Genomic DNA, 13,359 nt, shown 5'->3' on the forward strand with positions numbered 1-13,359 from the left:
GATTCGGGTCAGACACAGTATTTCAGTTTGTGTGGAAGAAGAAAAGTTTATCAATCTTGTATGTGTTCCTAAACAAATCCTACAGTGCTTGCAGTTTACGTTGCTCTCAAAGTCTGAGTCTAGTGGAGGTTCTGAGCATTACTGTTTTCTAGTATTTAATTATTAAACACCTGATGGGGCACAGGTAGTTCAAGCAGATAATGTGCCATGAAGTGGAAGTCACATGACTTAAAACCAAAGTTAAAGGGAATGAATATTGACTTTGGAGGCATTTGGCACGTTCAGCTGATGGAGCCTGATGTGGAACGTGAGCTTTCTGTGCATGGCTGGTCTCGCAGTGGGTTACTGGACGGGCTGCAGGGGCAGTGGGAAGGCAGGGCAGTGCTGAGAACTCAGACAGCAGCGGGGGACACTCTGGACAGGAAAGTCTAGTTCTGGAGTCCCTCCAAGTCCTTGCAGCGATAGGCGTGTGGTACCGGTGAGCTACTGAGTAGGAGAGATCCTGGGTGAACAGTGTTTATCTTCCTCTTTTATAGACATAGCAAAGGTAGGGTAAGGCAGGGTTAGAGCAGTGAGTCAGCACCAGCCAAATCTGTGTTAACGCTGAATAATTCAGAGTTTATGTGCGAGCTGGGATTGGAAGAAGGTACGGAATTGTACCTGTAAAGGTTTGAGTCCTGATGGTCAAACTGGGATTATAACTGGAAGCTGAACGGGTTCTACTGAAAGCCTTGTCACAATCTTTGACCCCAAACGTGCTAATTGGTCTGACAATGGTCTTTTTTCCTCCCTTAGGGCTGAGAAGACGGAGGTACTCAGTGAGGACCTGTTGCAGGTATTGTAACCCAGTTAATATCTATTTCTTTATGTGCTCTTTGTGAAGTGTGAGCTTTCAGAGTTTTGGGGAGTACCTGACGTGGGGGCAAACAATGCTGCAAACGACAGGGGTGACACCAGAGATGTCTAGCTTTCTCAGCACATAAAAACCACAATACAATTTGGGTGGGAAAAATCGGGTACTTCTATTTCTGCATCTGATCATGTGGCTTGAGAAAGTGAGGAAGCATTTTGGCTTTTCAGTAGATGAACCAGCTTGTTAAGCATATGAACCATGGTTGCTAATGACTTGACAGTCTGTCTGGTGGAGGACGATGTGCTGGAAGGAACCGATGTGCTGGAAGGAACCACGGGAGGCCCAGCTGGTTTCTGTCGTCGACTCTGCCCCTCCTGAAGAGGTCAAGTGGCAGAAACATGCCAACGGCTTGCTAATAGATCATGGCAATCGCTGCTGAAAGTCTGGAACTGCTCTCAATACGTGTACACATGTTGAGCTGGTGGTATTTGATCTCAGATTTGTCACCCTGGCACTGATTTGTTTGCAGACTTGTCATCTTTTTGAAAACACACCATCTAATGTACATTACTTTCATGGTGGAATTTTACTTGCAAGTGTTAAATTAACAAGGTTGACTGATTACAGAGGAAAATTTGACTGCAGGCTTGTTCTACATCATTTTCTTTCTTTGGTTACTTCATGAAAGACTTTAAAAGAAATGGCAGAGTGTAAATTGGTGAGGACGGTCAGGCCTGCCGCTGCTGGCACCTCGAGGGGAGCGGAACGGGTGACAAAGCCTCTGAGTGAGCTGAGGTTCAGGACTTGTGTTCGGGACATGGAAACCAAACACAATGCCAGGACTTCGGTTCAGATCTCTCTGAAGTAGAGGAGAGAATGTATCTGCCTTAAAGCTCGAGTTCAGCACAAATACCTGAAATCACCCTGAGTAACGGCGAAAGGAGCTGACCTGAAGCGTTGTACCCGGCTTTTCAGGGCACCGCTTTGAGCCGTAACCACTTTGCAGTTTGACAGTACCGTTTGTAAGTTCTGCAGAGGTGTGTACAATTAGATGGCATAAAGGACGTTAAGACACCTTGATGGCCTTCGGGGGCCCGTCTGTTTTCTTGGTGAGCTGCAGAACAGTAATGCGATGCGAAGTGAAAGCCAAAAGTATCACTGCTCGTTGCCAAAAAAATTTTGCAAGCAAGTCTTTCCCAGGCCCAGAGCAGCCTGGCTACACCCAAGTGGAAGAATTTACTCACTTGTTTGTTTGCTCTTGGGGGCTTGTGGAGGGGAGGGAGGCTCTTATCTAACTCAAGAGCTTTGGTACAGTTCGCTTTATAAATATGTTTCACAGCGTTCTTTTTTATATTTAGCTCAAGCTTTGCTGCAGGAGCGCCCCAGCTTCTTTCTGCAGTGTAACACCCCATTTGGAGTATCTCTGTGAACTGGGTTCCTGCCTGAAGACAAGGGATGTGATTCAGGGCTGGAAAGGCTTCTACAATAGCCCCACTTTGTGGCCTGCCCTTGTAGCGTATAATAAAGCAATTGTGCGATGTTTTGTAGCTGAAGATGCCCCGAGGCTACAGACAGCCTGGCCTGTAGGTCACATTTTCAGTTCAAAGGTAGCTTAATGGATATTGATGTCCTTCGTGGGTCTCCTGATGTCTTTGAACTAAAAAGAAGATCAGAGAGGAGAGTATATTCTCCTGAAGTTTTGGGGTCATGTTCTTCCTATCAGCCTTCTGCCCTTCGAGTCTGGCTTTTGGACTGCGTGGGAAGAGCTGTTGGGATGTGTGTGTCCCCCAGTCTTTCTCGGGGAGTGTGAGGCACCACACATAGCTGACAAGGGAGGTGTTGGTCTGCTGGTGGTTCAGTTACAGAATGGCACCATGTTCCAGGTGTGGGAAAAAAAACTGTGCTCAGTATTTTAAGAAGCCTTAACTACGTGACCTTGCAGAAATAAATGCTTTCCCAAGTGGTAGCTGGATTAGAATGTGGTGGTGGTATTTAATTTTGAAGAAACCACAACAGAAACTTAGCTGCAGCACTAGACCACAAGCAGTGCCTTCTTATTCCTGTATCTCCATATGGGTTTTCTTGGAGTGGACTTCACTTGGAGCTAGTTCACTTGTGCTCTGTAAATAAAAGGTGATGCCTTGTGCTCTCAGAGCAGTCCTCCTTGGGCAGCTTCTCTGCACCTGACTCTGCCGGAACAGAGTTTTACTAAACTTTCTGAGCACCTCGACTTGGATTCATTTTGTGGCTGTCAAGAGCTTTTAGTCCCTTTAGTGCCTCATGTGGCCAGTGAAGCTTCAGTCTCCCTAGGCTGGTGCTCCAGCTCACCAGCCCTCCTGTGCTGGTTCTTTTTCTCCTTCCCATTGGACTTGGAAAGGCCACTGCTGGGTGGCACAGCCCTGAGGCTCAGCTTTGGGTGCTCTTCCAGGCCATGGCTTAGGACTATTGCTTCCCTCATCTGAGAGGAAATGGGGAGCCCAGTGTGACACTTACCCCGTGTTCAGGACAGGGCTGCCACATCCAGCAGCAGTGATTCTGTGCTGATCCTCACCAGGTCTCCATGTTCTGTGCCTCCCTCCACTGGCATCTTCTTCCTCGCAGCTTCTCCCAACCCACCCCTCTGAAGGACCCTCTTCTGCTGTATGTGCTGTCCCCGTTCGTAGCTGTAGGTTTTACTGGCTGCTTTTCTGGGGACCTAATTACACCCTTCAAGATGTAACCGCTGCAGGAACATACATATCCCATCGCAGCGCCAAACAAACCTGCTGGGAGGAAAAGGCGTGGTGTTCTTACCTGGGTGTGTAACATTCTAGATGAGAACGTGTAGGATTTTGTGTTCATTAGAGCATAACAATCCGTCTCCTCCAGGAAAACCAGTGGTGTATCTCCTGCCTTGGGTCCAGGTACGGTGCCCTTAAGAGCAGCAGGACGACTTAGCACTGAAATCCCTGCTCTGTCAGCTCTTCTGTATTTATGTTTGATAGAAAAGCTGGGGAGAATTATTGCCCTCCTGAAAATGTAACAGGAGTGATTTTAGAGCCGTATCAAAACCTGGGTTCTGTTCAGATTATTTCTACAGATTAAACCTACTTTTTTTTCTTTTTAAATAGAAGCCATTCCCAAGAGCTGCTTTTTGTTCTTGGTGAGTCATCAAAATGCAGATAAACCACATTCTTTCGGTGCTGTGCATAGCAAGCTCATCACTTTGTTTGTTTTTGGTGTTCTCTGAAATGGAATAGTCCAAATTCCTTTCTTAAAATCCCATAAAAGAACAGTTTATTGATGGCTATCTTTGTCATACTCACAGCCTATGTATTAAGCCACCTATCAAACACTCTGTGATAAACAGAACTCTTGGGTGTGGATTGATGCCTAGTTTTTATCTTCCACATCCGTTTTGACCCCCATTAACCTCTTCCTGGCAATATTTCTTTGCTCAGGGTGCAGGAGCCTTGTCCTGGTAGTAACGGCCAGAGGAGGCTCTGCAGTGCAGAGCTTGCAGTGCGCCAGCTTGGCCCAGGGTAGAGAACTGGTCAGGTGGGGCTTTAGCCTCCCACCTTTCGAGGTCACCGTGAAAAAATACAAGAGTTTTCCCACCGTTTTCTCCCTAAATGAGCGTCTTGGATACCCGCATGTGCTGTTCATCCCAGGCGTCAGTGTCAGCCCAGTTGTCTTTTGCTGGGACAAAAGTAGGAGCAGTGTTGTCCTCCCTCTTCCAGTCTCCACTTGTGTAATCGTTGTGAGCGCTGGCTGAACTGCTCTGCCACTGAGGGGAAAAAAGCAACTGTGGTTTTTTTTCTTTCCAAGCACTTCTGCTGTCAGGCCCTTCTGGCAAGCATCTGAGCTGCTTGTAAGCTGTAGAACTTGAGAAATATGCAACAAGAACTAAGTGTGGTTTGGGGGAAGATTTTCTGCTGAGGCCAAGAAAATAACTTCTGGTTTTTGTTTTGTTTTCCTCCTCTCTCCCCCTCCTTGCCCACTAGATCGAGAGACGTCTTGACACTGTGAGATCTGTTTGCCATATTGCACAGAAGCGATTAATTGCATGTTTTCAGGGCCAGCATGGTACAGATGCTGACAAGAGACATGTAAGTACCCCTGTCCTCTAGCTCGTCTTCTGAGGCTAGTCTAAATATGGTCTGGCCTTCTAAACGGTGATCAGCTGCTGTGCCTCAGTTAGCCAGGGGAAGAGTGACTGTAAAATCATGGTTTGCTAACACCACAGACCTAGAGTACCTCAGTAGTGCCAGGACACTCGCTTGTTCCTGCATCTGCTGAGAACTCCCAGCCTCCAGGAGGCCTGAGTGAGGAGAGAAGATGCTCTGCAGCTCAGGTCAAGCTCCTCATTTACAATTACCTTTGTGCTGACATCTCCAGTTAACCGCTCGTGTTTCTGCACACCTCTCTTTAGCAAAGCCATAGGTAGGTTTTCTTGAAATATCAGGACCAGAAAAGATTGCCATTCAAGTTTTCTCCTTTTGTGGAATAAGGGACCTCCTGAAAACAGGGACACACAGAGCGAGCCTCTGCAGGGAGAGGGGGGATGAGCCAGCTCCTAGATGTCAAGTTAAAGCTGTCCACCTGCCTTTGACAGTAGTCGAGGTATGTTTTGGGCCAGTCATTTGAATTTAGACTGAGAAGAAAGTGCTTTCCAAGGCTCCGAGAACAGGAGTCTTGAGGCTTGAAGCTTTTTGTGACTTGCTGCTTTCTTACAGTCAAAGAATGAGCTGCCTGTGTGCATAACAAACCACAGGGAAGGGAACCATCTTAGCGGGGGTGTACTGGGAAAGCTGGGAAGGGCGAGTAGCGCAAAGCTAAGCACTGTTCCTTCTGTTCCACAGAAAAAGCTCCCTCTAACAGCTCTTGCTCAGAATATGCAAGAAGGATCTGTCCAGCTAAGTGATGAAACTCTGCTGGGGTGAGTATGTGGCTCTCTTCGTGAGTTGCAGCCTGTCATTTTATTGCCTGCAGGGCTCTAATTAGAGACTTTGGGTACACAAAGGCTGTTTTCACTCTAATGAAACTAATATTTCTAGATTCCTCCTCTAATCCGAAGGGAGAACAGTGAGCAAGCATTTCTTCCTGAGGGATCCTGGGGGCAGGTTTCAGGCTTGCTCTGCATTGCATTCCTGAGGGCTCAGATTCTCCATCTGAAAAGCCTTTGAAAATGGCTTTTACCCCTGTGGATTAGTATCTCCATTTAAAGTTTAAAATGTGTTGTAAATACCGTGTTTTGCAGGTTTGTGTTAATGACAACTCACACTCACGGCTTTAGTTTAAAGCACTGCCAGTTGCCTTCTCCTGGCCAAGTGCGTATGTACTGCTGACAGGAAAGTGGCTGAAACAAATCAGCGTCAACCTGCTGAATTCCTGGAGCAAATGTGTTTCCGTGCTGCTGAGGGCACTTCTGATGGAGACAGCGTAGAGTGACCATCAAATCCTTTGTGTGCAATTTTATGGGCTGTTGCAGGAGATTTAAACTTGGATAAAATCTTAGAGAATGGGTTTTTTTTTCTTAGAACAAGCTTAAAACAAAGGTCAAATTGTGGTTTTTGGAACCTAAGATTGCTGCATATGTGAGTGCTGAGCATTGTGGTGTTAAGACATTTCACATTAAAGGGCTTTGGAGAAAATGAAATACTGCACTGAGCCATTTTCCTGCAGCTGGTGAGATCAAAGGATGGGCTTTGAAATAAATGCCAACTTCTGTGCCCTTGGGGCCAGTACAATCACCTAGGTGACTGAAAGCCTCCCAAAATGCTGCAGCGGCTCAGGAATTTTGGAAGACAAAGGTTTAATAATGCTCCTCCCCTATCCTGAAGTTGCCCATGACAGCATGGAGCATCTTGGTTTCATGCCATTAAGTAGCTACACAGCACAAAGCTTCCCAGGGGGGTGGCAGATGAGAGGGCCACCGCTGCTTGCTCTGGTTTAACCTCTCTTCTTTAGTCACTAGTAACTCACAACTTCCTTTAATCCTTGAAGGAAAATGCTAGATACGTGTGGTGATGCCGAGAATAAGCTGGCAATGGAGCTCTCCCAGCATGAAGTACAGATCGAGAGAGAGGTTCTAGATCCACTGTGTCTGCTAACAGAGGTGAGTCGCTTCAGCCACCTGAAGAAATAAATCTGGATTTACCTATGAACTGAGCAACAAAGGCTTGCCCCATTGCTAGTAGTAAGGCTGTTGTAAGGAGGCATGTGTTAGTGGTGGAAAGGGGATGGGAAAAGGCAGTTTATTACAATACACAATCTAAAAATCAATGTGAGCCTTGAATTCCTGTTTTAGACAGAGATCCCGAACATTCAGAAGCAGAGGAAGCAGCTGGCAAAGCTGGTGTTGGACTGGGATTCTGCAAGAGGAAGGTAAGACATCATTTAATTGCTAGGCACTTTTCTGCTCACGGTAACTTCTTGCTGGCATCTCATGGCGTCTGATCTCATGCTGGTACTTGCTTCTGAAATGCTGCTTTGTACGCCTGGGAATGCTCTGCTGGAAAAAAGGCAAACTTTTTTTAAGTTATTAAAAAAGAACTCGTGACTATTAGATCCAAACAGAATGAAGATCTTGGAGCTCTTCCATGCCTGTATATGGTTGGGAAAATGCTGGAAACTCATCTTGCTGGTTCACTTAAGTTATCAAATAAGCAGTAGGAGTCTCATTTCGTAACCACGCCGAGTGCTCCTGCAGCATCCCAGTGGCCATCGCATTGGGAGGGTCCTGCTTGTTCAACCTCAAGTCCCTTTAAATGGTCTTAAACTGTGGTGGTAATTTATGTGGCATTTTCTGGGAGCGTAGTTCTCACCTATTGTTCGCCCACATTCTAGACTAAGTCACGGAGAGTGGTTTTGAACCCCTTCCTTAGGTGAGAGGGAAGCCTCTGGAACTGCTGGCTTTGTTTCCTGTCAAAAAAGCCAGTTTCAAGGGAGCCCTAAGTGCAGACTCTTGTTTACTGTTGGTTTTCACCACGTGACTGAAGCTTTTCTTCCACAGGTATAACCAAGCCCACAAGACTTCAGGAACAAATTTTCAAGTGCATCCTTCAAAAATAGAATCTCTTAAGGAAGAGATGGATGAAGCTGGAAATAAAGTAGAGCAGTGCAAGGTATGACGGGACAAGCATCTGTCTTTCCCGTGCTGCTCGTTAGCTACGGCAGCAATCAGAGGCGGCTGCTTCTGTACACCTTACCTGTGGGACGGGTTGGTTACTGCGGTCACAAGTTAAGTGGTTGTTAACAAACTGCATGTCGTAAAGGTGTATTAATGCCAGCTGATCTCTGCTGAATTGCTCTAATTGAATGAGGAACTGAAGATGAGTATTTTACGCTATTTTCTGTTTCAGTCTGAGGCAGTTATGGGAAGGAACTGTCTTAGCCTTGACTGAAATGTTTGTGGTGCCCCTGTGCTCTAAGCCGCTGAGTAGCTGGGCAGTGTGAGCAGTCTGGGTGAATTCAGGCTGCTGACATAAGAGGAGCATTCTGGTTCAGGTTCAGGTTTACTTCTCAGTTGTCAGATACTACTTCATGCCACAGCTGAGCTGAGCACCGCAAACCCTCAAGCATTACTTTGGACACAGGCTTGGCTGTAAATGACACAATTGCCATTCAGTCCAGTCGCTGACTTCAGTGGGCAGCTGCTTTGTTGTAGAAAGCAAAGTGAGGTGTTTGGAACAACTTCTGCTTGGAAAAGTGCGTGTGGCAGCGCTGGTGGGTTACTGCCCTCCTGCACTGCCTGCATCCTGAGCTCAACTCACTGCCGGCAAATCAACATGTGCTTCTGTCCCTCTGTAGAAGTTGAAATGCCCCTGTCAATTTGACACATCCTTTTCTTTTCCAAAGGATCAACTAGCGGCAGACATGTATAACTTCGTGTCCAAAGAAGGGGAGTATGCTCGATGTTTTGTCATGGTGAGTGTTTATTCTATGTGCCTCCACTTGCCCCACATATGTGCACAGACGCTCAATTCTCAAAGATGACGTTTTGTGTGCTAAACCTTCTGGTCTTGTATTATGTGCTCATCAGAAGCTAATGCTCTTTTTGTTTTTAAAATGTGGCTTCTGTTCTCAGTTATTAGAAGCACAAGCAGATTACCATAGAAAAGCATTAGCAGTCATAGAAAAGGTCCTACCCGAAATTCAAGCCCATCAAGGTAAAGTAACCTGTGCTCTGGCTGATGCTTCTCCTTGCCTGTGCCACCTATGCACAATATTCTCCTCCTTTATCTTGACTCTCTTGCATGCAGACTGATTTAATAAGGCCATTTTGATCTCCTTAACGATTCTACATTCCTAAGCATAACTCCATCTTTGTGTTCTCTGGAGTTCTCCAGCCATATTTTAACACACTAATAAAATATTCAGGATCTGTCAGAAACTAAAGGAAGGATTTTTCTATTTGCTTGCACTTCTTCCTTGGTACCGTGTGACCTTTGCGAAGTCAAACCTGGCTTTTTAGGCCAGTTTCATTGTGATTGCGGAACCTTTTGGGTCCTAGGTGATTATCAGAAAGATTCCCTTTGTTCTAAGGAGTTGACTTTTTCTCCTTTCACGCAATCCTTTTTCCCTGGGCACTGCAGAGGGCTAGTGGAGGGAGAGTTCGTGGTAGTGCGTTGAGTATCAGCAGCTGAGAAAAGCAAGCACTGCAGCCTTTCTTCCCCTTCCCCCTGTCCATGGGGGTGAGGGGTTGTTGTTAATGGTTTGGTATGACGATGTGCTGTGTGGGGTTGAAGTGGCTCTCCTAGATACTGGCTGTGCTGCCTCTTAACCTCCTAACTGCTTTTGACGAGAGGTAGGCTGAGAAAAAGATATTCTGAGCTGAACAAGGCTCAAATATCTTCAGCTGTGGACCAATGCAAGTTATAAAAGATCAACCATTTAAATTTATAAATAAATAAGAGCACCTTGCTGACACAGGATACCTGCGCTCCGTAGCTCTGAGGTAACACAAACACAGCATGAGGCTGCGTCTGGCCGTGTGGAAGGGTCTCTTTGTGGATAAGACTGCTTTACATTTTGTTGTTGTTGTTGCTTAGCTGCTTTTTCACAAACTTTTTGTATGACAAATGCTTCAGAAGAGACGAGCTTTCCTTGGAGGAGGGCCAGGAGACAAGGGGTCTGAGTGGTCCAGTGTCTAAGTGTCAGTGACAGGGCCTTAGGAGGGACGCAGCTGATGAGGGTTTGTAAACAAAAGGGTCAACTGAATCCTTTGCAGGAGCTCGTTGTGTCTTCAGAGGGCTCTTTTCAAGTCTTCAGCTTTCTTAACCTCTTCCCACGTAAAGGAGTAACGTTTCTGTACTAACAGTGACCTTTTACATCTGCATTTTTTCAACTGAGACAGCAGAAATGCGTGAAAAAATAAATTGTAGGAAACAAGAAATTCATATTCAATTTGGAGAAACTTTTGCCAATTTTGACTTTCAGAGTCAAGCAACAACTGAGAAATTGAATTGAAAATTTGAGGGCTCTTAATGTCGTAATTCTAATGTTTGAGACCATTAACATCCATTTTAAGATGCCACTTCCTTAAATCAGCATTAAACTTTGTGTTAACAGCTCAGTTTTTATACACCTTAAATAGAGTTTAAACCAAGTTCAGCACAGGTCATGCAACTTGGACAAAACTTTTCTCAAACCTAAAGCCTTTTGGTGTCTTGACAAATTCAAATTGATGTAAGTTAGAGCCATATGGTGACACCTGCGCTGAGGCCTGGTGGGACATGGAAGGATTTGTATGTGACAGTCTATCCAGAAAGATGCAGAAGTGAACTTCTTGAACACCAGCAGGCTCCTCTTCCCTTCACTCATGATACAAGGGACTTTACCAGTCAAGGGCTGTAAAACTCCTGCTGTACTCTGAAAATGTCTTTGCTGTACTGGAGGCTTCTTCTTTTCTTGTCTGGGACGTAACTTGATTGCTTGTTAGATGTTTTGCTCAGTGTTGTGGTACTCTCCAACTAGACAAATGGACCGAAAAACCAGCTTTTGGAACTCCATTAGAAGAGCATCTCAAGCGCAGTGGTCGTGAGATCGCGGTCCCTATTGAAGCCTGTGTCATGATGCTTTTGGAAACGGGAATGAGAGAGGAGGTAGGTGACACCTCAGCACATGCTGCGAAGGACGGGAGAAAAGAGCTCAGCCAGGCTCCTGGACTGGGTCTCTACTTCTTAACAAGTTGCTAAAGTAATTCTGTTCGTTAGTTAATTTGCAAGAAAGCTTTTGCAGCAGAATAACCTTCAGCACTGTTTGAAGTGTATTTGAGATGAAGGCACCTAGAATGAAAAATGAGGAATACGCCAAGGGCGAGAGGCTGCTAAACCTTGTCATATGGCAGTGAGACGTGAGAGCCAGCCAGGGCACAACAGTGCAAGGCTGAAGCTGCTCTGAGGGAGGCTGTCGTGAAACTCCTGCTGCTCCATGCATGTACTGACATGTGGGTACCAGGCAGACACATCAGATTTTTGTTCCACAGGGTTTATTCAGAATTGCTGCTGGAGCCTCCAAGTTAAAAAAGCTGAAAGCAGCCTTGGACTGTTCAACCTCCCAGCTTGATGAATTTTATTCCGATCCTCATGCTGTTGCAGGTATTGTGAATGTTCTGAATCACAAAGCCCTTTCAGCTCCTCAAGTCCTCCCGTTCCCCAGCGCCGCCAGGTCCCCACTGCCCCCTGTCCCTCAGCAGCACCTCCACACAGCTGGGAAACCCCTCCAGGGATGGGTACTCCACCAGTTGACATCTAGTCCAGTGGATGCCACATGAGTTCACAGTGTTCGTTTAACTGTTGACTTGCTGCAGTGTCAGGTCTTGATCTCTGCAGATAGACGTGAATGACAGTAATTGGGGAGGTCACTTCACCCAGATAGCTGACCCTGTTCAGCTTCACCCAGATAGTGACACAGAGCAGTGCCGGTGTGTTCGTGTCTGCATGACAGAGTGTTTCAGATTCAGGTGGTGACAGCAACCCAAATACCATGTTTCCTCTCGTGATAAGTGTTAACATGATCCAGGCAGATTAGAGGTCTTAAAGATTCTTGAAGGTCTTTGTTCTGAAGAGATGATTCATGGTTCTGGAGAACATGTTTCTGGCAAATTACAGTAATTACTGGAAGACCTTTTGTGTTATGTCGAGCAGCTCTGCTGGGGAAGCATCAGGTCTTCCCACTGTTTCACTGGAACTTGGGTCCTATGGCATAGATAAAACTGCAAACGCGAGGACAGGATTTGCAGTGCAGACTGAGAGCGCTGGCTGAGAAGCCTGTTTCTGGTCTGCATTGCAGGTGCCTTGAAATCCTATTTGCGAGAGTTGCCAGAACCCCTGATGACCTACAGTCTGTATGAAGAGTGGACACAAGCTGCAAAGTAAGCATTCTGAAATCGTCACGGGGAAAACGAGCTACCTGTCTGTATCAGGTTTGGTTCTTCACATATGAATTCAGAAGCAAAGACCATGATCACACAGTTTACTTTCTCATTTCTAATAGGTGAATATTTTGTGGTTTAGTTTAATGCTAATTGCACAAAAATGTGGGGAAATTCCTATTTTGTGTTTAAACATAAGGGCTCCTTCAGACTGTTGGCCGCGAGGTATTGATGCATGAGCAGTTTTCTTCTGTGGCAAGTAGAGATAATTCAGGGATTTGACTAGCAGGTTACTGGGCTACCCGGAACAAACCAGGGCATTTGTTTGGTGCGAATGGAAGGTTACACAGTCCTCTCTGTTCACTGCAGAAACAACAACACTCTGCTCAAAGTAAGACGTAACAGAAATGTTTTTTTTCCCCCCTTCAGTATTCAGGACCAGGATAAGAAGCTCCAAGAGCTGTGGAGAATTTGTAACCGATTACCTAAGCATTATCACGCGAATTTCAGGTACGTAGCAGCATCCCTGGACAGCAGCAGAGCTGCTGTGGTGCTGCAGTGCTGCATTTCGAAGCTGAGTAACCACAACTCGAACCCAGGGGTTTCTTTTTGGGCCAAATTCAGTTAGGTTTGTAGAAGGATATCCAGTTTTAGCAAGTGGTTGGTGTGTATCGGTGGTGGTAGATTGGTTCAGTCAAGTTAATCGACTGCAATGAAGGCGATGAGTGGAACTCGGCTGCTAAGGGTTGTGCCGCTGGCAACAGCACCTGGCTTGTCACCAGCTGTGCTCTTCATGGTGTTTCCAGACTTAGAAATCACCTGGGTGTGTCTTACACGTGTTTGTTTTTCCTTTGGGGAATGAATCAGAATGAAACCGGCTCTGGTGACTCCTAGAAGTGTGCAAGTTCCATTACAGGAACATAAATGTGAATGTTTTTTCTGAACATACCCTGGTTCTGTAGTGCCAGTTTGCTCAGGCGGGAGAAGTTTCATTTCTACCCAGCTCAGCTTCTGATTCAGGAACAGAAACTGAGTAGCCAGCTATGAAGCAAGAAGGCTGTTCGTCTGTCTTCTGGTGTGTTGGGACCTGTCCTTATGAGTTCTTGGCTTTTTACTTACTTTCAGCAAGAATTTCTCTTACTTCCTGCTG

At 46.0% G+C, this 13,359-nt stretch overlaps 1 protein-coding gene across 1 annotated transcript in view; it reads left to right on the forward strand.

Annotated features, from left to right (window-relative positions):
* Positions 1-795: 795 nt before the first annotated feature.
* Positions 796-13,359, forward strand: part of ARHGAP17 (Rho GTPase activating protein 17) — a gene marked incomplete at its 5' end in the record, with an annotated part of 23,745 nt that continues 11,181 nt past the window's right edge. The window contains 12 exons of the mRNA XM_010143457.1: positions 796-835; positions 4,837-4,941; positions 5,695-5,771; positions 6,839-6,950; positions 7,143-7,219; positions 7,848-7,959; positions 8,693-8,761; positions 8,922-9,003; positions 10,811-10,938; positions 11,322-11,433; positions 12,128-12,209; positions 12,639-12,719. Of these exons, the coding sequence (XP_010141759.1) occupies positions 796-835; positions 4,837-4,941; positions 5,695-5,771; positions 6,839-6,950; positions 7,143-7,219; positions 7,848-7,959; positions 8,693-8,761; positions 8,922-9,003; positions 10,811-10,938; positions 11,322-11,433; positions 12,128-12,209; positions 12,639-12,719 (1,077 nt within the window). The remainder of the gene's footprint in view (positions 836-4,836; positions 4,942-5,694; positions 5,772-6,838; positions 6,951-7,142; positions 7,220-7,847; positions 7,960-8,692; positions 8,762-8,921; positions 9,004-10,810; positions 10,939-11,321; positions 11,434-12,127; positions 12,210-12,638; positions 12,720-13,359) is intronic.

The sequence above is a fragment of the Buceros rhinoceros genome, unplaced genomic scaffold (assembly GCF_000710305.1).
Source record: "Buceros rhinoceros silvestris isolate BGI_N320 unplaced genomic scaffold, ASM71030v1 scaffold28709, whole genome shotgun sequence".
In the NCBI taxonomy this organism is placed as follows: Eukaryota; Metazoa; Chordata; class Aves; order Bucerotiformes; family Bucerotidae; genus Buceros; species Buceros rhinoceros.